This window comes from Eretmochelys imbricata, chromosome 18, assembly GCF_965152235.1.
Source record: "Eretmochelys imbricata isolate rEreImb1 chromosome 18, rEreImb1.hap1, whole genome shotgun sequence".
Lineage (NCBI taxonomy): Eukaryota > Metazoa > Chordata > Testudines > Cheloniidae > Eretmochelys > Eretmochelys imbricata.
In genome coordinates, this window is record NC_135589.1 from 914,155 (window position 1) to 939,044 (window position 24,890).

At 51.2% G+C, this 24,890-nt stretch overlaps 1 protein-coding gene across 1 annotated transcript in view; it reads left to right on the forward strand.

Annotated features, from left to right (window-relative positions):
• The first annotated feature begins 12,621 nt into the window (after positions 1–12,621).
• The window catches only part of ALPL (alkaline phosphatase, biomineralization associated), a 47,268-nt gene continuing 34,999 nt past the window's right edge, over positions 12,622–24,890 (forward strand). Inside the window, exons 1-2 of the mRNA XM_077837153.1 lie at positions 12,622–12,733; positions 23,358–23,477. Of these exons, the coding sequence (XP_077693279.1) occupies positions 12,676–12,733; positions 23,358–23,477 (178 nt within the window). The 5' untranslated portion in view covers positions 12,622–12,675. The remainder of the gene's footprint in view (positions 12,734–23,357; positions 23,478–24,890) is intronic.

A 24,890-nucleotide genomic window follows, 5' to 3' on the forward strand; every position in this document is an offset into this window, starting at 1 on the left:
TGGGGCTAGGGTAATAGTAGCCATTGTTCGCATAGGGCGTCCCATGATTTCAAATGGACTCAATTTGTGTGTCTGGGATGGGGATGACCGAATTTCCATAAGGGCCAGTGGTAAAGCAGCTGGCCAGTTTAACCCTGTGGAACTACAGATTTTTGCCAGCTTATTTTTAAGCACACCATTTTGCCTTTCAACTGCCCCTGCAGTCTGTGGATGGTAAGGGCAGTGCAACAGGTGGGTGACATGTAATACCTGGTTTAGATGTTGAACAATTTTTCCAGTAGAATGTGTTCCCTGGTCACTAGACAAAGTGGCAGGAATTCCCTTGGTAGGGATAATGTGGTTTAACAGACATTTTGCAACGGACAATGAATCAGCTTTGCGACAGGGAAAGGCTTCAATCCAATCTGAAAACAGACATAACTAAAATGAATTCATATTTCTGACATTTTGGCAATTGTACAAAATCAAGTTGCCAGTGTAGGAAAGGTGCTTGAGGCAAACCCCGGAACCCTTGTGTTACTTTTACAGATTTGCCTACATTGTGGCTTTGACAAGTAACACAAGCGGCACAGTGGCAGGTTGCAAAGGAGCTGAAATGGGGAGCCCACCACCCTGCCTTACTCATAGCAGAGACCATCCCCTCTTTGCTGACCTGCAAAACACCATGTAGCAGGGCGGCTAGAGATGGGTAGAGTGAGAGGGGGGCTACAAAGGTACTGGTGGGTGATCGCCAAAGGGAATCAGAATGCAAAGAGCAACCCAAAGCACTCCAGGAGTCTTTCTCTGTTTCTGGGGCAGAATCCTGGAGCTGAGCAAGATGAGACACGGATGGTGGCATTACAGAGACAGAGAGGGGACCAAGAAATGCTTCTGGTGAAGGTTTTATAATGGTGGCATGTTTTGCAGCAGCATCAGCAAGTGCATTACCTTTTGCCTCCTCGGTCTCTGCCGCTGAGTGGCCAGTACACTTAACAATTGCCAAGGCAGACAGTAGTAAAACTGCATACAGGAGGGCGGCAATGCAGGGGCCATTCTTGATAGGGGTACCAGTAGAGGTAAGAAAACCTCAAGCCTGCCAGAGGTGCCAAAGTCATGCACAACCCCAAAGGCATACCGAGAATCACTAAATAGTGGTAGAGAGCCCCTCGGCTAGAAAGCCGGCACAAGTTAGAGCAATCAGTTCAGCCACCTGGGCAGAGGTCACAGAGGGTAAGGGCGCAGCTTCTATGGTCTCAGAGAGACCACAGCGTACCCTGCAAGAAGGTGGCCTTGGTCATTTCTATAACAGGACCCATCAGTGAATAATACCAGGTCAGAGTTAGGGAGAGGTACATCTGAAAGATCGGGGCGCGGGACAGTGATAGCGGAGACAGTTGCAAGGCAGTCATGGGGTTCACCATCACTAGGTAAAGGAAAGAGGGTAGCAGGGTTTAACTGGGAGCAGTGCTTAATAGTGATATGTAAGGCTGAAAGCAGCAAAAGTTCATACCTAGTGAGGCAAGCAGAGGAGAGGTGAGCCGTGTTGCGTTGCAGAAGGAGAGTTTCCACAGAATGGGGAACCATGAGAATGAGAGGAGAGCGGAGGACAAGGGACTCAAACATCTCAACCAGGCATGCTGCAGCAGCTACAGCGCGTAGGCAAGGGGGTAAACCCTGGGCTACAGGGTCCAAGGTTGCAGAAAAATAAGCCACCAGGCGATTTCTGTCACCGTGCTCCTGAGTAAGAACCCCGAGGGCACAAGCAGATTGTTCGTGACAGAAAGGGGTAAAAGGCTTGTCATAGTTAGGTAACCCTAAGGCAGGGGCAGAGGCTAAATTCTGCTTAAGGGAGATGAAGGCAGCATTTGCTTCAAGTGGCCATGACATGGGGTTAGGTACAGAGAATCAAGTGAGTTCTTGGAGTGGTTTAGCCAGAGAAGCATATTGGGGAATCCATTGCCTACAGAACCCTGTCATGCCTAAGAATTTTCTGACCTGGCGTGGAGAGCAAGGCTGGGGAAAGCTAAGGATGGCTTGTACCCAGGCTGGATAGAGTGTATGGGAGCCCTGGGAGAGAAGGAAGCCTAGGTATGTGACAGAGGTTTGGCAGAGCCGCAATTTTGTGCGAGAAGCCTTATGACCCTTGTTAGCTAAAGCTGTGAGAAGTGTTAGTGAATCAGTTTCTGAGGCAGACAGAGATGGGGGAACATAGGAGTAAGTCGTCCACATATTGGATCAGTGTGGATCCTGATGGGAAAGCCAGGGATCTCGCTGATCTGGTTAGGGCTTGAGAAAAATAGGATGGGCTCTCTGTATACCCCTGGGGAAGGGTAGTCCATGTATATTGCTGACCCTTGTAGGAGAAGGCAAAGAGATACTGGGATTCAGAGTGAACTGGGACAGAGAAGAAAGCAGAGCACAAATCTACAACAGTAAAGTGGGTTGCATTTGGAGGAATAGACGCTAGTATTGTAGCAGGGTTAGGAACCACTGGAAAAGAAGGTATGACAATACGGTTAATAGCTCGAAGGTCTTGAACAAATCGCCATGATTTGCCATCAGCCTTTTGAACTGGGAGGATAGAGGTGTTACAGGGGCTGGAACAAGGGACAATAATTCCTTGTTCTTTTAATGCAGATATAACTGGAGCAATCCCAGCCTCTGCCTCAGGATTCAAAGGATATTGAGACAGGCGAGGCAGAGGTTTGGAATTGTCTACAGTAATCCGAACTGGGTCAGTATTTAATCGGCCCACTTCAGATGGGTGAGATGGCCATAGGGAGGAAGGAACCTGAGAGATTAGGTGCTCTAAGGACGGAGTTAAGGGACAGCAAGGGACCGGAGTGGAGAGGGGAGTTTCAGACAGCAGGGAGGCTACAGAATCACATAAGGAAGACTGGTTTCAGAGTAACAGCCATGTTAGTCTGTATTCGCAAAAAGAAAAGGAGTCCTTGTGGCACCTTAGAGACTAACCAATTTATTTGAGCATGAGCTTTCGTGAGCTACAGCTCACTTCATCAGATGCATACCGTGGAAACTGCAGCAGACTTTATATATACACAGAGAATATGAAACAATACCTCCTCCCACCCCACTGTCCTGCTGGTAATAGCTTATCTAAAGTGAGCATCAGGTTAGGCCATTTCCAGCACAAATCCAGGTTCTCTCACCCTCCACCCCCCCCACACAAATTCACTCTCCTGCTGGTGATAGCCCATCCAAAGTGACAACTCTTTACACAATGTGCATGATAATGAAGTTAGGCCATTTCCTGCACAAATCCAGGTTCTCTCACTCCCTCACCCCACTCCAAAAACCCACCCCCATACACACACAGACTCACTCACCTGCTGGTAATAGCTCATCCAAACTGACCACTCTCCAAGTTTAAAACCAAGTTAAACCAGAACATCGCGGGGGGGGGGGGGTTTAACTGGTTTTAAACTTGGAGAGTGGTCAGTTTGGATGAGCTATTACCAGCAGGAGAGTGAGTCTGTGTGGAGGGGGGTGAGGGAGTAAGAGAACCTGGATTTGTGCAGGAAATGGCTTAACTTCATTATCATGCACATTGTGTAAAGAGTTGTCACTTTGGATGGGCTATCACCAGCAGGAGAGTGAATTTGTGTGGGGGGGTGGAGGGTGAGAAAACCTGGATTTGTGCTGGAAATGGCCTAACCTGATGCTCACTTTAGATAAGCTATTACCAGCAGGACAGTGGGGTGGGAGGAGGTATTGTTTCATATTCTCTGTGTGTATATATAAAGTCTGCTGCAGTTTCCACGGTATGCATCTGATGAAGTGAGCTGTAGCTCACGAAAGCTCATGCTCAAATAAATTGGTTAGTCTCTAAGGTGCCACAAGGACTCCTTTTCTTTTTCCAGAATTGTGAGTTACTGTTACCCTTCTCCCTGTCTGCCAGTGAGAGCTTTGCTAATGGGGAGTTGCCATACAGCTTCCCAGGCATGCTAGCTTGTCTGTCTGGCCAGCAAACTCTGCAGCACTCTGCTAGTCCACACCTTGCCTTGGAGGTAACAAACCATGACCCGAGCTCCCCAGATAAGTGTCCTTGCAGCATCCACTCCCACAAGTCATTAAGTTTACTGTACCTTTAAAGAGACAGGAATACCAGCTTGTTAATGTAACTGGGGTTTGAAATAAGAGTGTTTGTCAATCTCAGCACTGAACTGGCATATAATTAAATTTAAAACAAGTTTATGAAACAGTCATAGATGTGTGTGATGCCAAAGGAGCCAAGATAAAAAGGGTTAAACAAGCAAAAGTGAAAATAAATTTCAGCAAGTTACAATCTTTGCCTAAGCAGGATTCTCACCTGTATTGAAGGATCCCTTTGCCTCAGATGTACAGGAGCTCTGGCCTCTTGTATCTGCCCAGTAACACAGACCAAAAATGGCTTTCTGTTTCTGCTTAGTTTCCCAAAGGTCATTGACCTTCCTTCAAGAGGCAGGAAGGTTTCTGGCTGTTCTTCCCTTCCTGTTGACTTCCCATCCCTCTGCTGATTCATATCTAAATTAGACTTCCATTGTTTGTTGGTCATACCTTGTTTAATTTCATTGGAGACCAGTAGATAACTGAGGGAACCAGTTTCTCCCTGTGTTTGGTCACAGATTGTAAAGCATGATATTGGTGAGTGTCTGTAATTCCTCAGTGTTAATACAGATATTTCACAATGATTGTAATCCCCAGTATCTCACAGGCTGTCCTAAAAGACCTTACTTGGCACACGTCAATAATTCAGTAATATTGGATTGAAGCAACAGATTTTATTGCTTAGTGTTTGAGGTTCAGAGCCATTGTCCTTGTAGCCCAATAAACGGTTGCAGTGTATTCTCCAGTAAAGTTCCTTTTCCCCTTCTGGGGAGAGGTGACATGGTCTAGTAAAGACTTCATGCAGGCTCCTTCCCATCTGGTGGTGGTTGAGTTATTATCTTCTCCCCTTGCTAGCTTGATGACTGTTTACCTGTTATGTAAATTCACCTTCATTGCCACTGCCTGGTGACCTAGGTGGTCAGACAAGCAAATACACATTCCTTTGTCTAAGGCAGACTGGGCTTCGGCATTGCTTGTTAACACACAACTACTGAAATTATGTTCTTAAAATGTATTACCCTTTGTACGTGCCCCATACATACATCATGCAATGATTATTGGGGGGCCATCATGTTACCAGTTGGTGTATGAAATCTTACACAACACCTTTTTGATACAGATTCTGATACCAGTGTGTGAGGTTTAGTGAGCACATCAGGACTGCCGAGCTGCTGACACAGATTAATAGTGTTTGATATTAGGGTCTTGGAGCTTTTATCAAAATTATTTGCACTACTGGCTGGGCAATGCAATTAAACCATAAACTGACAAAGGCTTGCAAACTGTTAACCTCAATACCACAAAATAAAAGGCTGCAAACTTTGGAACAGTGAAAGAAGATAGAATGCCTGCCTAAAAGTGCTGTGTGACACAAATGGGCTCTCTGGTTGTAAGTGTCTGTAGGTGCAGAAGTTTAGCCTGTTTTGTCCTTCCCTTTCAGTATAGAAAGAGGAGGAAAGAAGCCTTCAGTTGGGTGCAAGCTGGGGTCCTGGTGTCTGCTATTTTCCCTGTCCTGTAGCGTAGAGGGGGGAGGGAAGTACCTGGGGCTAGAATCTGGGAAGAGTAAAGCTGCTCCCAGTACACAGTGTTGTCTATGAGCTTCAGGACATGGCTGGGACGTGGTGGTGTAAGGAACACTGCCCTAAGGCTACATCTACACTGCACACAGCTGGTTTAGCTACATGCCACAGTGAAAAGCAAGCCGCATCCACACTGCGGTGTCAGGGAAAGTCTCCAGCATGGCCCCGCTGCCGGCAACTTTCCCCGCTGCCGGAGTTCTTCCCTGCTTCAGAGAGAGGCTCCGGCACCAGGCTGCTAAACTGGGTCACCAGAAAAAAAGTTTGAAAACCCACTGCTCTATAACAGCCCATAATATATCTGAAAACTTGTCAGATGCTCCCGGAGTCATCTTTTTGGAAGACTAAACATGCCCGGTTTTGTTTAAGCTTTTCTAACTTTGGCTCTTCTGTGGGCTCTCGCCAGTTTGCCCACAACTTTCCTAGAGTTCGGTGCCCAGAACTGGACACAATATTCAGCTGAGGCCTCACTAGTGCCGTGTAGAGCAGGACAGTGACCTCTCAGGTCTTCCATATGACACTCCTGTCAACACCCCTCCCACAATGATATTTTTCACAACTGCAGCACATTGTTGGCTCATTCAGTTTGTGATTCCCCAGGTCCTTTTCAGCAGTACCACCACCTAGCCAGGTATCCTCTATTCTGTAGGTGTGCATTTGATATTTTCCTTCCTGTAGACAAAACCTTAGTTAAAGGGTCTAATTTTCTTGGATATATATGAAGCCTGAGTTTACTGCTTCATAAAGCACCTGGGTGACTGCAAGCATGGTGCACATATGAGGAGCATCATGTCCTGTTCCCTTGTCTGATGAGCAGCCACTTAGCCAACACTTCTGCTGGACTTCAGGGCAATAGGATTTCCTCAGCCCAACTTACATACCCAGTGCACTTGTCTAGAGCTGGGGCGGGGGGGAAGCAATTCTCTGTCAGCCTGGAAGAGGATTGCAGCTGATATGCCATGGCATTGTCTCCCATCGCACACCTTGCATCAGCAGGGGTAGTCCCTGGCCGTGTCTAGACTTCAGTCCTTGGCTGCCTGCACAGCAGAGCAAGGGCCTGTGCCTGCTCTCCAGGAGTGAACTGTGGGCATTGGACACAGCGTCTCTTGGGGCACCAGCTTTGAGTGCGACTGTCTCAGGGAAGGCGAACGGGTCAGATGGACCGTGGTAATAGAGAGGTTCTGCCGTCAGCAGGTTTGCTGCTGAAAGGGAAGCACTGGGGCCGCTGGCTCTGAGTTGTATCCCTGCGAGTTAGTGAGGGGTTGTCCATAAATTACATAGCACATTGTTGGGTGATTTCTCTCTTTCCCCCCCCCCCGACCATATACCCCTTGAAACGCACAAAATTAAGGACCCCCTATGCCCTTTATGTGCTACGTAATTGATGAACAGCCCCTAGTCCACTGCTGGTTCCTTGGCTGATCTTGCTGCAGTCAGAACCATCGTGTTGCGTTTGAATGAGCAAGTCACCAAGTTGTGAAAATTCTGGAAAAACAGGAGTTTGGCTCTAGCCAATCATCTAACCAGAGGCAGGACCCAAAGGTAGTGCTGGGAGGCAGGGTGTCAGGAAGAGGATGGGGTATAGCTGAGTAAAGGAAAATGCAGGTTAAAATACTTCCCAAAATCCAGGGCCTAGTATGATAAATCCCGAGGCTTTGGGCAGTCCTGTGTGCTCCATGGAAATCTAGGGCTCAGTATGATAGCTAATACCTAGCGTATGTAAAGCTCTTCACTCGGATTTCAGTGCACCTGTCAAAGGACGTCAGTATCCTAGAATATCAGGGTTGGAAGGGACCTTAGGAGGTCATCTAGTCCAACCCCCTGCTCAAAGCAGGACCAATCCCCAACTAAATCATCCCAGCCAGGGCTTTGTCAAGCCTGACCTTAAAGACCTCTAAGGAAGGAGATTCCACCACCTCCCTAGGTAACGCATTCCAGTATTTCACCACCCTCCTAGTGAAATTTTTTTTCCTAATATCCAATCTAAACCTCCCCCACTGCAACTTGAGAGCATTGCTCCTTGTTCTGTCATCTGCAGAACAGTCTAGAATCCCCCTCATTCTTCTCTTCTGCAGACTAAACAATCCCTGTTCCCTCAGCCTCTCCTCATAAGTGATGTGCTCCAGCCCCCAAATCATTTTTCCACATCCTTCTTGTAGTGTGAACACAGTACTCCAGATGAGGCCTCACCAATGCAGAATAGATGGGAATGATCACGTCCCTCGATCTGCTGGCAATGCTCCTACTTATACAGCCCAAAATGCCATTGGCCTTCTTGGCAACAAGGGCACACTGTTGACTCATATCCAGCTTCTCGTCCACTGTAACTCCTAGGTCCTTTTCTGCAGAACTCCTGCCGAGCCATTCGGTCCCTAATCTGTAGCGGTGCATGGAATTCTTCCATCCTAAGTACAGGACTCTGCACTTGTCCTTGTTGAACCTCATCATCAGATTTCTTTTGGCCCAATCCTCTAATTTGTCTAGGGCCCTCTGTATCCTATCCCTACCTCCAGCGTACCTCCCAGTTTAGTGTCATCTGCAAACTTGCTGAGGATGCAATCCACGCCATACTCCAGATCATTAATGAGGATATTAGACACAACTGGGCCCAGGACCGACCCTTGGGGCACTCTGCTTGATACCGGCTGCCACCTAGACATGGAGCCATTGATCGCTAGATGTTGACCCCTATGATCTAGCCAGCTCTCTATCCACCTTGTAGCCCATACTTCTTTAACTTGCTGGCAAGAATACTGTAAGAGACCGTGTCAAAAGCTTTGCTAAAGTCAAGGAATAACCTGTCTACCGCTTTCCCCTCATCCACAGAGCCAGTTATCTCATCATAGAAGGCAATCAGGTGGTCAGGCATGACTTGCCCTTGGTGAATCCATGCTGACTGTTCCTGATCACTTTCGTCTCCTCTAAGTGCATCAAAATGGATTTCTTGAGGACCTGCTCCGTGACTTTTCCAGGGACTGAGGTGAGGCTGACTGGCCTGTAGTTCCCCCGGATTCTCCTTCTTCTCTTTTTTTAAAGATGGGCACTACATTAGCCTTTCTCCAGTCATCCGGGACCTTGCCAGGAGTTTTCAAAGATAATGGCCAATGGCTCTGCAATCACATCTGCCAACTCCTTTAGCACTCTGGGATGCAGTGCATCCGGCCCCATGGACTTGTGCTCGTCCAGCTTTTCTAAATAGTCCAGAACCACTTCTTTCTCCACAGAGGGCTGGTCACCTCCTCCCCATGCTGTCCTGCCCAGTGCAGTAGTCTGGGAGCTGACCTTGTTCATGAAGACAGAGGCAAAAAAAAGCATTGAGTACATTAGCTTTTTCCACATCCTCTGTCACTAGGTTGCCTCCCTCATTTAGTAAGGGGCCCACACTTCCCCTGACTTTCTTCTTGTTGTTAATGTACCTGAAGAAACCCTTCTTGTTACTCTTAACATCTCTTGCTAGCTGCAACTCCAGGTGTGATTTGGCCTTCCTGATTACACTCCTGCATCCCCGAACAATATTTTTATACTCCTCCCTGGTTATTTGTCCAATCTTCCACTTCTTGTAAGCTTTTTTTTTTTTGTGTGTGTGTGTTTAAGATCAGCAAGGATTTTACTGTTAAGCCAAGCTCGTCGCCTGCCATATTTACTATTTTCTACACATTGGGATGGTTTGATCCTGCAACCTCAATAAGGCTTCTTTAAAATACAGCCAGCTCTCCTGGACTCCTTTTTCCCCCTCAGATTAGCCACCCAGGGGATCCTGCCCATCAGTTCCCTGAGGGAGTCACAGTCTCCTTTTCTGAAGTCCAGGGTCCATATTCTGCTGCTCTCCTTTCTTCCTTGTGTCAGGATCCTGAACTCGACCAACTCATGGTCACTGCCTCCCAGGTTCCCATCCACTTTTACTTCCCCTACTAATTCTTCCCAGTTTGTGAGCAGCAGGTTAAGAAGAGCTGGTTGGCTCCTCCACACTTGCACCAGGAAATTGTCCCCTAAGCTTTCCAAAAACTTCCTGGATTGTCTGTGCACTGCTGTATTGCTCTCCCAGCAGATATCAGGGTGATTGAAGTCTCCCATGAGAACCAGAGCCTGTGATCTAATAACTTCCATGAAGTGACCTTAACTTTCTCTGCAATAAGCTAAATTGTGTGTGTCCTTTTTGACATGGAGACACCAGAACTGGACCAGTCCCCAGTGATGGGATCTCTAATGCTATACACAGAGGTAATATCACCTTACTCCTGCTTGTTGTTCCCATCCCTCCACCTACTAAAGTACACTTCCAGAGCTGTGAATGTGGGTGTGTTTCTGGGTTTGAGCTACATTGACACAGCTGGTTCAGGAGGCTACAGGACTGGAGTAGCAGGGGATGCTGCAGGTAAATAATGCCACACATCTGCAGAGCTGAGGTGTGTGAAGTTTGCGGAGCACCTCCCCGTGTTGCACCTGGCTCTGCTTGGGAGGGCAAGAGAATTTTATTGCTTATCTGAATGTTACAATTCCAAATGCAGTTCAGAGATGCATGGGCTGGATTCACACTGGGTTGGAGAGTTGTCTCAGCCAAGCTCCCCAGATCGCACATGCTGGATAGTGAAAGCCTGCAAAGGAGCTTGACCCAGCACCAGACTCAAGCCTAGAGCCACCTGACTGCTGAAAAAGTGGCCATATCTTTATAAGACCTCAGCTTTCCCAGTGAGCAATGGCCCCCACAGTCCCTCCACCTCCTTCTCCAGTGGAGAAATCCCACCTTGCCCCTCTACTGACAGCAATGGAGAGCTCTGCTTCCCTCCCCCACTGAGGGGGAGGGATAGCTCAGTGGTTTGAGCATTGGCCTGCTAAACCCAGGGTTGTGAGTTCAATCCTTGAGGGGGCCATTTAGGGATCTGGGGCAAAAATTGGGGATTGGTCCTGCTTTGAGCAGGGAGTTGGACTAGATGACCTCCTGAGGTCCCTTCCAACCCTGATATTCTGTGATTCTGAGAGCAGTGGGGAATTCCCTCCCCAGGCAGTTCTCAGTGGGAGCTCTTGGGTGTTGAGCTTGCTTGTAAACGTGGCCTCCAGCCTCTGCCCCTGGGTACTCATGCTGCCCCGGGGCAGCCACGAGGCCTCTTCAGTAGGACCACTGCTGCCAGCATGCAACTCAGCATTGCCGAGTGCAATGTAGCTGTCGTTTGCAGAGATCAGTGGCCGTTTCTCTTCAGATTCCTGCTCCTCTGGACCATGGGGTCCTGTCAGAACTTGGTACTGAGCAAACCTCCATTTCCCCCATCTGTGAATTAGGGCTAAGGCCCACCTCACGGGGGCTGAAGAAAAGTTAATACCTCTCCAAACAGCAGGCAGGCCCTCAGCTGGAAAGCACAATAACCTCCTCCATGCTATATAATGTGCTCCAGCTGCTTGTGATTTACCAGACCAGCTAGATCTCCCTGCCAGCTGGCACGGCTTGCTCAGAGGGTTGTGCTGGGGATGCTGGTTAGTTCTCCCCCTCCACCCCCCGCTGCCAGCTGGAGTTTCTGGAGGAGGCCTGGTTGTGCAAGGCAACTGCTGTCCCCTGCCAAAATCTCTGTGCTACCCAGGGAGCAGTTACTGAGCTCCAAAGGCACCTCTGTTTCTGGCACCCAGCAGGCTAATCTGAGGGAATTGACTATTGCCATTCTCCTGGCTTGTCTCGGATCTTCTCCCTCCCCAGAGGAGACTGAGCCCCATAACTTGACAATGTGAAGGGAGTGGGGGGGGAATCCCCCTCCCTCCCTCCCTCCCTCGCTGCCCCATGGTGGTGGTGCTGCTGTTCAGGAGGTGAGGATAGTTTTCATTCTGCTCTGTCCTGACTCTCCATCCCAGGAGATGCTGGTTTGCCAGTCACCTCGTGCAGCTGGTCAGGTGAGAGCTGGGGTGTTTGCACTGCAATTCAACTCTTTCTGTGTTGTAATTTCCACAGTATTGGAGCAAAGATCCATTCTTATGTAGTGACTTGAACCATGGGTCGTCTGTGAGGACTGAGCCTGTGACCCACGCACAAGCCTTAGGAAGGAGGGCCGTGTTTGGGCGGAGGAGTGATGGTGCTGGGCACTGAGAGGCAGTGCAGTTCAGTGCATAGGCATCTGGACAGAGTCAGATTTTGGTCTATCTCCAGATGACTTTGGGCAAGTCACTTCAACCTCTCTGCCTTGGTTTTTCCTCTCCCACTCTGTGTGATCCATTTAGGTGCAGGCTCCTTGGAGCAGGGGCTCTCTCACTAGGGCTCCTTGTCTTCACTAGGAAAAAGGTGGAAAGCCATGTGGTAAAACCCCCGTGCAGACAAGGCAGTTGCAGTTTCAACACATGTTAGGAGGACGAGGTGACCTCCAGGGCCCCCCTTAGTGTTTACCTCAACCTGCTACCACATGGGAAAACTAAACTGCCATGTCCTTACTAGGATTTTACTATGTTAGGTGTGGTCTTACCATGTGTTAGCTTTCTTCCTACATGTGGATGCATCCCCAGTGTCTGTCCAGCACCTTGCACCACAGGGCTGTGATTCCCTCCTGGTGCTACCAGGCCCCACTGTAATACAAACAGGAAGCCCAGTCAGAGGTGGTGCAGTGTCTAAAGGTGGGTGCCCTCGCTGCACTGAGAGGGAATTTAGGAGATGTTGCCGGACAGTAGGAGCTATATATTGTTTGAGAAGTGCCAGCATGTCTTAATTGACCTCAGCCCCCTCCCCTGGAGGAAAGACTGTCCTGGGCTGAGTTGGTTGGACAGCAGAACAGTTCAGCCCTTCCAGCCTACCTGGGACAATCCAGGCCTCCTAGGATTTTACCTAGGCTACAGCCAAGTCTGTCCTCTCCTGAAAGCTGTTCTGCATGGGGGAAGCAGGGGGGGACAAGGAGATGGGCTGGGGTAGATGTCCTTTCTCGCTAGCGCAGCAGTGCGAGTGGTCTCTGTCTTCCATTCCCCAGAGTCTGCTACGCAAGAACAGATCCTCTGCTGAGCACGCAGGTCCCTGGTGTCGTCCTGAGTGATTGCCAGCAGCATCATGAAGGCTCTTCTCCTTGTCCTGCTGGCTGAAGTCTGTCTCGCCTCCCTTGTCCCAGGTATGTGGATCCCTAGGTTACTCACGCCCAGGCCATTCCTGGGGGGTGCGGGGCCTGGGACAAATCAGCCTGCACCAGCTTGGGGGCCTTGCTCTGCATCTGTGGCCGGGAGCCTAGGGGTCTCGCAGCATCCCCCAAATCCCTAGTTCCCATGCCTGTCTTCCAGGACTGACCGTGCCAGCCAATTGCACTGGCCCAGGGGGGCCCCACCAAAGCGCAGGGCCCGGAGTGGTTTCCCTAATTTGCCCTACCCAAGGGATGGCTCTGCTTGCACCTATGGGCGTACCAGCTTTGTGGCATGTGGTTCGAAGAGTGTGTGCGTCAAGAAAGGATGTAGGAGTTCTGATCCTCTCTGCGAACATGCTCCAACCATTCCTGAGGGCCGCAGTTTATGGCGTGACATCTGGGGCTTGTACACTGCCATGCAGAGAACCCATCAGCTGCAGGTCTGCAGAGCTCTTTACCGGGGTCCTTCAGCAGGCAGACAGAACTCAGGAAGGCTGGTGCCAGCCCATACTCCTCAAGGTGGACGGTTCAGCTCCTGCAGTATCCGGCACCCCTCTGCGCCCCCTTAGCCGAAGGTGCAGCCTTGCAGGGGAGACCAGTTGGGAGGGCTGGTCTTGGCATAGTCCACCAGTCAGATGGGCCAGGCTCTGACTCATAAGGCAGTTTGTGCGGTGCCCCGCGCAGCCTGCCCATACGAGGGTGAAAGATGTCGTCATTTTAACGTGTTAGCTAACCCTGGGGTTGAGAGGGCAATCTGTATTTTAATTTCTGTTAGCTGGTCAAGAAACTCTGACCTCCCCTCATAAAACATGTCAGTTAGCACCCCTTAAGCTGCTGTGCCTGCTCAGGGCTGAAGCCAGCCCCACCCGTGTCTACCTAAAGCACGTCATGGAATCCTCGAAGATTAGGGTTGAAAGAGACCTCAGGAGGTCCTCTCATCTAACCCCCTGCTCAAAGCAGGACCAATCCCCAACTAAATCATCCCAGCCAGGGCTTTGTCAAGCCTGACCTTAAAAACCTCTAAGGAAGGAGATTCTACCACCTCCCTAGGTAACGCATTCCAGTGTTTCACCACCCTCATAGTGAAAAAGTTTTTCCTAATATCCAATCTAAACCTCCCCCACTGCAACTTGAGACCATTACTCCTCGTTCTGTCATCTGCTACCATTGAGAACAGTCTAGAGCCATCCTCTTTGGAACCCCCTTTCAGGTAGTTGAAAGCAGCTATCAAATCCCCCCCTCATTCTTCTCTTCTGCAGACTAAACAATCCCAGCTCCCTCAGCCTCTCCTCATAAGTCATGTGTTCTAGACCCCTAATAATTTTTGTTGCCCTTTGCTGGACTCTCTCCAATTTATCCACATCCTTCTTGTAGTGTGGGGCTTCACCACCCTCCTAGTGAAATAGTGTTTCCTAATATCCAACCTAGACCTCCCCCACTGCAACTTGAGACCATTGCTCCTTGTTCTGTCGTCTGCCACCACTAAGAGCAACCTAGCTCCATCCTCTTTGGACCCCCCTTCAGGTAGTTGAAGGCTGCTATCAAATCCCCCGTCACTCTTCTCTTCTGCAGACTAAATAAGCCCAGTTCCCTCAGCCTCTTCTCATTAGTCATATGCTTCCCTCCCCCAATCATTTTCATTACCCTCCGCTGGACTCTCTCCAATTTGTACACATCCCTTCTGTAGTTGGGGGCCCAAAACTGGACACAATACTGCAGATGTGATCTCACCAGAGGGAAATAATCACTTCCCTCAACCTGCTGGCAATGCTCCTTCTAATGCAGCCCAATATGCTGTTAGCTTTCTTGGCAATAAGGGCACACTGACTCATCCAGCTTCTCATCCACTGTAATCCCCAGATCCTTTTCTGCAGAACGGCTGCTTAGCTAGTCGGTCCCCAGCCTGTAGCCGTGCATGGGATTCTTCCATCATACATGCAGGACTCTGCACTTGTCCTTTTTGAACCTCATCAGATTTCTTTTGGCTCAATCCAACAATTTGTCTAGGTCACTCTGGACCCTATTCCTACCCTCCAGCATATCTACCTCTCCCCCCTCTCCCCCCCAGTTTAGTGTTTTCCACGAACTTGCTGAGGATGCAATCCATCCCATCATCCAGATCATTAATGAAGATGTTGAAAAAACCGATCCCTGGAGCACTCTGCTTGATACCGGCTGCCAACTAGACATTGAGCCATTGATCACTACCCGTTGAGCTCAACAATCTAGTCAGCTTTCTATCCACCTTACAGTCCATTCATCCTATCCATACTTCTTGAACTTGCTGGCAAGAATACTGTGGGAGACTGTATCAAAACTTTTGCTAAAGTCAAGGTTTATCACGTCCACCGCTTTCCCCATATCCACAGAGCCAGTTATCTCATCATAGAAGGCATGACTTGCCCTTGGTGAATCCATGTTGACTGTTCCTGAGCACCTTCCTCTCCACCAAGTGCTTCAAAATGGATTCCTTGAGGACCTGCTCCATGATTTTTATAGGGACTGAGGTGATGCTGACCAGTCTGTAGTTCTTTAAAGATGGGCACTATATTTTCCTTTTTCCAATAATCCGGGACCTCCCCTGATTGCCATGAGTTTTCAAAGATAATGGCCAAGGGCTCTGCAATCACATCAGCCCATTCCTTGAGCACCCTTGCATACATTAGATCCAGCCTATGGACTTGTGTATGTCCAGCTTTTCTAAATAGTCCTTAACCTGTTCTTTCACCACTGAGGGCTGCTCACCATCTCCCTATACTGTGCTGGCCACTGCAGCAGTCTGGGGTGAAGACTGGGAGGGGGAAATCATTAAGTACTTCAACTTTTTCCACATCTGTCGCTAGGTTGCATCCCCCATTAAGTGTCCCACACTTTCCCTGATCACCACCTTGTTGCGAACGTACCTGTAGAAACCCTTCTCGTTCCCCTTCACATCCCTGGCTAGCTGCAACTCCAATTGTGCTTTGGCCTTCCTGATTACATCCCTGCATGCTCGAGCAATATTCTCATACTCCTCCCTAGTCTTCTGTCCAAGTTTCCACTTCTTGTAAGCTTCCTTTTTGAGGGAGTCAGTCTGCTTTTCTGAAGTCCAGGTTCCATATTTTGCTGCTCTCCTTTTTCTCCTTTTGTCAGGATCCTGAATTTGACCATCTCATGATCACTGCTGCCCAGATTGCCACCCACTTCTATTTCCCGTACGAATTCTTCCCTGCTTGTGAGCAGCAGGTCAAGAGGAGCACGGTTCCTCCAGCACTTGCACCAGAAAGTTGTCCTCAACCCTCTCCAAAAACTTCCTGGATTGTCTGTGCACTGCTCTATTGCTCTCCAATCACCCTGACATTGGCTGGAAGTCATTTGGTTGCCATTGTTACCTCAATCTGGGAGGGCTGCCGCAACCCCAGCAGCACCCCTAGCATGGGGTGGAGCCCACCATGAGGAGTGGGGGTGGTATTGCCTGCCCTGTGTGCTAAGGGGTCGCACTACAAAGGGTGCTGCCCTCTGATCCGCAAGGGGCCCACATCAGTGAATTAAAAGCAGAGGCAACCCCAGGTCGGAAAATCCCCTGGCTCGGGGCATTCAGTATCTAGACTCACATGTCAGCAAAGAGCTCTACTGTTAGCTAGGGATACCAACAAAGAAACCAGATCCAAACACTCCATGATCTTTGGCGTATGGGAGATCTGGATTGAAATCCTGTGGGTTGAGCTCCTCTCTGGCCAGGAGCTGATAGTCCAAGCCAGCTAGGGCTGTCCACTCACCCACATTGGGAGGGTGACCAGGCCTGCTGACAGCAGTTCCAGGCCCCAGGGCAGAATAGTCAGAGGCCCCGCACAAGCTTCGCCCGTGGCCCACCTGACTTTTGGATGGTGCTGCGCCCGCACTGGCTGGTGCCCAGAGAGCTGCCATCTGTGCTCCTGGACGCACTCTTCCAGCACGCCCAGGGCTTTCACACGCTCACCCAGTAGGGTTGCCAGTGGTCTAATCGCGCAAACCCAAAGGGGGGTGCGGGCTCTGGGGGGGAGTTGGGGTGCAGGAGGGGGTGAGGGGTGCAGGCTCTGGGAAAGGGTGTGGGCTCTAGACTGGGGCAGGGGGTTGGGGTGCAGGAGAGGGCCAGGGGGTCAGTGCTTACCTCAGGTGGTTCCCGAAAGCGACCAGAACACCCCTCTGGCAGCAGCGGCTCCTCGGTTGGGGGCGTGGGAGGTGTCCGCGCGCCACTGCCTACAGGCACAGCTCCCATTGGCTGCAGTTCCTGGCCAATGAGCTGCGGAGTTGGCACTTGGGGCGGGAGCAGTGTGCAGATACCTCAACCTGTGGCCCATGGACTATGTCTAAGGGGTCCACGAAAGACTTAAATCGAAAACTAACTGAACAGAAGTCAGCTATAGTTACAGATAATCCATTTCCAAAGAGGTCCTCTCCTCCATTCAAAATGTTTTAGGGGTCTGCAAATGAAAAAAGGTTGAGAACCACTGTGTTAAATAATTGGTGAGCCTTCTAATGGTCCCACTGAACTTGTGTTTTCTGGCAGCTTTGAAAGCCCTTGGCTTTATCTACCCTTTTGAATTCAGGATTAAACAGGGATTTCTAGCCCCAGCCAGAAAAATTGGAAGCAATTCATACCCCACACTCCAGTTTTGAGCTAGGAACTGCACAGACAGATCCATTTTGGATCCTCCCTCATTTTGTTTGTGACAAGTTGACAGATGCTCAGTGCGCCCAAAAGCGATGAGGTTTATAGAGAGTGGTAATTCACAGAGTTTGTCAGGTGACTGGCCACACCAAAGCAGCCCTGGCCTCCCTGGCTCCGCCAGCCAAGTCTTTGCCCTATAGCCCGGCTTGTACTTCTTGATTTATATTTTTCTCTTGTGGTGGAACATCCAGAGCCGGCGGCATTAACTCCTTCCAGACTTGACATAGAGAACAATGGGCAGGCGAAGGGACCAGGTCGGAGGAGGCTGGGAAACCACCACTGGGCTGTGTAGCACCAACCAGCTCTTCTTGCTGGACTCCTCCCTTGCCACCTAAGTGTTGGAGTCGTGTGGTCCCCACTTCACCCAGGGATTCTCTGTATTGTGGCTGCCTTCCAGCCCCCACCATGGTGATCTTTCTGGCCCAGGTGCGAATGAATCTGTAGTGCTTAGGAATAAGATTGTAGCCCTTTTAAATAGTTTGCTAGCCCTCTTGTGGTGCCCGCTGTGTTTGTGTTTTAGGAGCTGCCAGAAACCAGCCAGAGCGGCTGGATGTGTGTAGCTAGGCGAGTTGTACTACTGATGCCAAACATTCAAAAGCTTGAGTCTGGCCCTGTGAAAATCATGGGATTGGCTTAAAGCTTACGAGATTTAAAAAATATTGGAGGGGAGGGGGTCCTACTTTGCTTCCCCCCCTCTCCCTCCCGCCCTGCTTTCAGGTCACATTTGCTTCATGTTCAGACTTTTCCGTGCAACCAGGAGGGCTAGAAATTTGCTTTTTTAAAAAAAAACAACCAAAAGCCAAGATTCTCCTGCAGTATCAGGATTCCAGCAGCTGGGGCTTTAAGAAAACACCTGCAACCCAGAACTGGCAATAATGAACTAACGAATACCATTATTTGGGACCCCGTAGTGCTGGATGCTTCCTTCATAGTGCTGTGGAAAGAGCAAATGCTCCTGCAGACCCTCCCTTAGGGTCTCTGTCTCTGTTCTTCGGTCAGAGATCAAAGAGCAATCCATCCTTGGGACACCAGTCCCCAGGACTGAGTCAGCTCAGGCACAAGAAGCTGGGACTTGATCCAAGGTTCCTCTTCTGAGCTTCATTCCACAGGCTAGAAACCTCTCCTAGTCCCATGCACAATGCCACAAAACCCTGGAAAATGGCCACTCCCCGGGTGACCTCCCTGAAGGGTGGCTGATTTCATAAGTTAGTATGGCAAGGAGAAGACTGTGCAGGCAGATGCTGCTGGCTTCCTTAAAGACATGCAGAGAATGCTCGTTTCTTCTCATGTCTAGATCCAGGCCTGTGGAGGCAGGCTCTTGTTGCTGCTTTTTGGGGCTTGGTTCCTTCTGCTAAAGGATGGAGCACTGTGGTGACAGCTGGGGACTGGCAGTCAGGACCTCTAGGTTCTTCTTTGAATGATTGCTCGTGTCGGTTCCAATTAGATGTGTGCGAGCTGTGTGCACAGTCATTAGAAAGGTGTTTGTTTTTTCTTTTCCCCCCTAGTCGCACCAGTCGGGTCGGCTGTGGAGCCTCCTGGTGTGGCACCTTCATGGCGCTCAATATATGACCCTGCCTACCCAGTGCCACCTCAGTTCCTTCTTACTGAGCAGGGGGTTGGACTGGATGACCTCCTGAGGTCCCTTCCAACCCTGATATTCTATGATATGATTCTACCACCTGTGACAGTTGTTGGAACTGTGGCTTCTTGCTCAGCAAGTTCTCCACGTTTCCCTAGCTCTTGTTTCTCTCGTATCTTTTATTTAGCTTATTGTAGTAGCAGTTGGGATGGGAGGTTTACCCTCCATCCTGACCGGTTTCTCTTGGGAGAGCTTTCATCCCAAGTCCCAGGGGTTCAAGTCCTGCTCCAAGCCCATGTCAACGGGCAACCCTCACAACACTTGTCTCAAGTGCCTGGGGGAGGCTCACCAAGCCAATAGGTACAGGATTCGCAAGGGTTTTGCCCTAGAACCAAAGAGGAGCAAGACTTTCACCTTAAGCAGCTCCTTATGGTGAAGACCTACTTAGACCTTAACTTCCTTCCGTGTGGCAGGATCTGGCACAGAGTTCTTCGGCGTGTAGCGCCGTGGTGGAAGTGGCACAGTGGACGGACTCTGGCAGAGACCTGCAGCACCGCTGCTCCCTGGCGCTGAAACCGGCAGGATCAACCCGGCACCGCTCCCACTCCCTGGCACAGAAGCAGCACCCAAAGCAAAGAAAGAGCAGCTCTCCGTCCCACAGACCCACCCCTCTGGAGCTAGCCAATGGGGCACGTCCTCGAGAGGAGCACCCAGCGCCAAAGCCTGCGGAGACGGTACCATTGACTTTGGCCCTGCAAGGGGGATTGTCGAGTCTGGTGCCGTTGGACTCCCCAGCCCTCATCATTGAGGAGGTACAGCTACCATCCACTCAGGACACCTTTCTGGCCACAAGGGACCTCATCACTATGACAGCGCCAAGGTTGCCTAGCATTCGCATCAAGCCTCTGGTACCACGGCACCATCTCAAGGCAAAGAAGCAATGAACAGTGGTGCCGACAGCCAGGTCAAACTCACGGCGCCACTCCAGGTCATGCCAGCGCTCTCAATGCTGATCCTTTGCGGAGCAGGTCCTGGACACGGCACCAATCCGGCGCCGCTCGATGACCCTATGTAGCTCCAGGTCACGCACTGCTCCCCAGCCTCGCAGCACCGGTCGCCAGCTCAGCTCCGCTCAGCACCACCCTGGCCCTCGTGATCCTGGTCCTCAAACTTGGAGGCAGGGTCTAGGTACTCGGAGCAGGACTGGCTGCACTGGTCAGGCTATGGACGCTCTGAGGTGGGGCCAGGGCCATGGCCTGCACAGTGGCAGGGACCAGCGCAGTGGCCATTCTGGACCCCATGGGCATACCACCAGCCCAGGGCACCCAGTCTAAAGGCTCCCAATCGGCCACCTCTGAACCGAGGGGGCCATAGGCCTCAGTCAGTCGGCCCATCCCTAGGGGTGCTGAGGAGACACAGTGCCCCCACCTCCTCTCAGAATCAGCTCCAACTCCGGTTCCTGAGCCGGGGGCGGCCAGCAAAGCAGATCGTCAGGCTCCTGATGAGCAGGAAGGATGGGAGGACCTGGTTTCCCCCAATGGCCTCTTCGTCCTCCTCAGACAAGGCCATTGCAGGCACTTCTGTCTCTGGACTGCCTCCTATAGGTAGCCGTGCCCACCGGGACCTCCTGCGCAGAGCAGCGTGCGACATGGGTCTGCACGCCGAGGAGGGGGTGGAGTTAGAGGACCCTGTGGTTGACATTCTGGCCCCAGAAGGTCCTTTGAGGGTGGCTCTGCCCCTCATCAAGACCATACAGACCAATTCCAAGACTATCTGTCAGCCTCCAGCCTCCATCCCTCCCAGAGCCAAGGGCGCTGAGAGGAAGTACTTCGTGCCCTCAAAGGGGTACGAATATCTCTCGTACGCACCCACAGCCCTGTTCATGGGTGGCTGCGACTGTAAATGAGAGAGAGGGGCAGCAAGCGCCGGAAGCCAAGCGCCGGAAGCCAAGCGCCTAGACTCGTTTGGCCGTAAAGTGTATCATAGAATCATAGAATCATAGAATCTCAGGGTTGGAAGGGACCCCTGAAGGTCATCTAGTCCAACCCCCTGCTCGAAGCAGGACCAATTCCCAGTGTACTCCATGGGGGACGTCCGCTCAGGATTGCCAACCAGCTGGCAATTCTGAGCTGCTGTAACTTCAACTCCTGGAACTTGATGCTCAAGGAGCTTGTGCCATCTGAGTCCAGGGAGGAGTTTGGGGGTATAGTAGAGGAAGGCAGGGTGGTGGCACAGGCATCTTTACAGGCCTCAATGGACACTGCAGACTCGGCAGTGCACACCTTGTCCTCGGGTATTGCCATGAGGTGCGCCTATTGGTTGCAAGCCTCGGGCCTTCCACCGAGGGGCAGGCCTGTTCGCGTAGCAGACTGCCTCTCGGTTGCACAGCCTAAAGGACTGAAGGGCGACTATGAAATCCTTGGGTATGCACACCCCAGCAACCAACAGAAACCCTTCCAGCCCCAGCCGCAGCAGCAGCCCTCCTACCCTCCTCAGCTGAGGTAGGGCTTCCACAGACTGAGGGGCAGGAACAGCAGAAGGAAGCCTTCCAATCCCCCTTCCAAACAAGGCCAGGACCCAACCAAACCATCATCGGGTTCCAAGCAGGCCTTTTGAAGAGACGCCCGAGGACAACGCACCAGACTCCTCCCTGGATCCTTCCCCGCCCTTTTTGAATCATTTGTCCTACTCCTACCATGCCTGGTCCCAAATAACCTCAGACTGCTGGGTACATAAAGGTGCGCCTTGCTGTTATTTCGGCCTTCCACCTGAGTGTCGGATCGCTCCGTCTTTGCCAACCCTATGGTTGGTTGCTTCCTCAAAGATTTGCACCGCCTGTATGCTCAGATTCGGCAGCCTGTCCCTGCGTGGACCTTAACCTGGTCCTTTCATGGCTCATGTGGGGGGCCCATTTGAACCATTGGTGACTTGCTCCCTCCTGTATCTGTCTTGGAAGGCAGCTTTCCTGGTGGCCATTACATCTGTGAGAAGGGTGTCTGAGCTAAAGGCCCTCACCTCGGAACTGCCTTACACGGCTTTCCATAAGGCTAAGGTGCAACTCAGGCTGCACCCGGCCTTTCTCCCCAACGTGGTGTCTCACTTCCACACCAGCCAGGACATTTTCCTACCTGTCTTTTACCCTTATGCCAGTACCCAACAGCAATGGCTACGCTCCCTTGATGTTCAGTGAGCACTAGCTTTCTACATTAAGCGCACTAAGACATTCAGAAAATCGACCCAGCTATTCATGGCGGACCAGATGAAAGGCTTCCCGGTCTAATCTCAAAGAATATCCTCCTGGATCGTGTCCTGCATCCGCATGTGCTAAGAACTGGCCAAAGTGCCGACCCCAGCTCTCATGGCACACTCAACTAGGGCCCAGGCCTCGTCGGCCGTGTTCCTGGCCCAGGTTCCAATCCAGGAAATCCGCAGGGCAGCAACTTGGTCCTCGGTACATACCTTCACCTCTTGCTAGGCCATCACTCAGCTCACCAGGGACGACGCGGCTTTTGCCGCAATCAGCGTTTCCTTAACACCTGGGTGAGGCTTGGGAATCGATACGAGCAATCACTCAAAGAAAAAACGGTTACTTGCCTCTCCTAACGATTGTTCTTTGAGATGCGTTGCTCACATCCACTGCTCATCCCCGCCCATCTTCCCCTCTGTCGGAGCAGCCAGCAAGGAGGGACTGAGGAGGCGCGGGGTTGGCAGGGTCACATATTGAGTGCCTTGAAGGCACCACGCCAGGGGGCTCCACAGCCGACCCGACGGGTGCTGCCAGGGGACAAACTTTCCGACGTGTGTGCGCCCCACATGCACGGTCCTAATTGGAATGGATGTGAGCAACACCTCTCCAAGAACAACAGTTACAAGAAACAAGTAACTCTCTGTGTGTGTGTGTGTGTGTGTTTTTGTTTCTGGCTCTGCCGGATTTGCTGTGTGACTATGGGGCAAATTACTTTGGTCAAACTTTCAAAAGTGCCCACTAATTTGGGGCACATGAGGATCTGTGGTTGTGTGTGGTGTGTTTAAATCCCAGAGGTTCTGAGTGTCATGGCTCAGGGCTATCGCCCATGTAGTCCCCCCTCTAGAATCCCAGCCAAGCGGTCCACCCTCTTTCTCCCCTGGCTGTCACCTCTGGGGCGGAGGGGCTCTCCCATTGCTGTAGTTAGTGCATCTCTCCAATGGAAGGCTTCTGTGTCCAGCTGTGTGCACTGGGAGTTAGGTCTGCTCTGAGGGGTGGATTTTTCACACCTGGAGCGATGTTTGAGTTGACCTAACTCTGCAGGGTAGACCTGGCCCTTCTCTCTGGCTGCTGTGCTCTCACCCTGCCGTGGCTCTGCTTTCAGAGAAGGAGAAGAATCCACAGTACTGGAGGAATCAGGCTCAGCAGACACTGAAAATTGCCCTGAAGCTGCAGCAGCTCAACACCAATGTGGCCAAGAACATCATCTTATTTCTTGGAGATGGTGAGTGCTTTTATCCGCTGCCTAAGCAGCACACATGGGGCGGGAGTGGCCTGTGTCAACCCCAGTGTCTCAGGAAGAGGGGTTGGGTCAGTTCTGGAAATTGTGGGTGGGTGGGGAGTGTGTGTGTGTGGGGCGGGGGGGGGGGGGCAGGCAGTGATCTTGCCATCAAACTTTCTTGGAATTTCCTGTCATTCCCCTGGTTGGTGATTCATAAATCTCAGTGGATTCTGCCAGAGTCCTCCACTTGGGAACTCCACTGGTTGGGACTGCGCTGGCCCACAATGGGAGTTAAACACCTTAGAGGGTTTGGGCCTCTCTCCCCAACATTACCCACTGTGGCTAACTCTGGCTCCCTAGTGGTAACCGTGTCAGTGACGTGGAGGAGGAGCAGTAGTGTGTCCTCTACCGGGCTGGAGTAAGGAGGCTGGAGATGGCAGCTCCCCCTCCTTCCTCACCTGGCCTAGGGAAGGACCACTGAACTGTGTGTCATAGACCCTAGACGTGCACCATGTGGCTCAGTCGCTTGCAGAGCTGTGAGTGGCTGTGGAGTGCGGCGCAGCGATAACTGTGCTGATGATGCACTCGCTCTGACATCACACGATCAAATATTCGCCGCCAGTGGGAGGCATTATGTCATCAGAGTAAGCTCCCATTGGCTGACCTGACCCCCTTCCTGCCAGCTTTAGAGAGCTGCGTTTCCCAAATATCCCCTTTCCCAGGCATCACATGGACACTTTTCCCTGCCCCTCCCCGCTGGAGTTCAGTGACCCAGGTTGTGTCCGAGTTGGTCCTGCTTTGAGCAGGGGGACTAGATGACCTCCTGAGGTCTCTTCCAACCCTGATCTATGATTCTATGAGTCACGATGCAGGCTGAAGGTGGAGAGGAGAGGTTGATCCCAGAGATGCTGGGAACCACTAGGTCCACCAACAGCAGGGCTGGGATGCCAAGTTTATCTAACCTTTCAAGTAGCTGCTATGTGGTTAGACAGCCCGGGAAAGCCTGGTTCAGAAGGACCCAGTGCCAGCATGCCATGTCCCAGGGACAGCTGATTCCATTTAGACCCATGCTTGGGACATTCTTCTGCGGTCTTGGTGTAAAACATATGGGGTTGTTGGTAATCCTGGGGTGTGCTCTGATTCCTGGGACTCTTGGGATTAGGTCTCTCTCACTCCTCACCCCCACGTGCCCCTCCCCACTGTGAGCTGCAGACATCTGTTCCAAGAGGCTCTAGTTATCAAGCAGCAATTTTTCACCACTTCACCCAACCTCAAACAAGAGGATAAGCAAACGAAGCAAAGACCCTTGGAGCAGGGGCAGATGCTCAACAAAGCCAGCTTCTGAAAGCCAGGAATGCTTTGCAGGCTGGCGTTGGGGGTAGAGGGAGAGAACAGAAGGAGTGAAAGCAACACAGG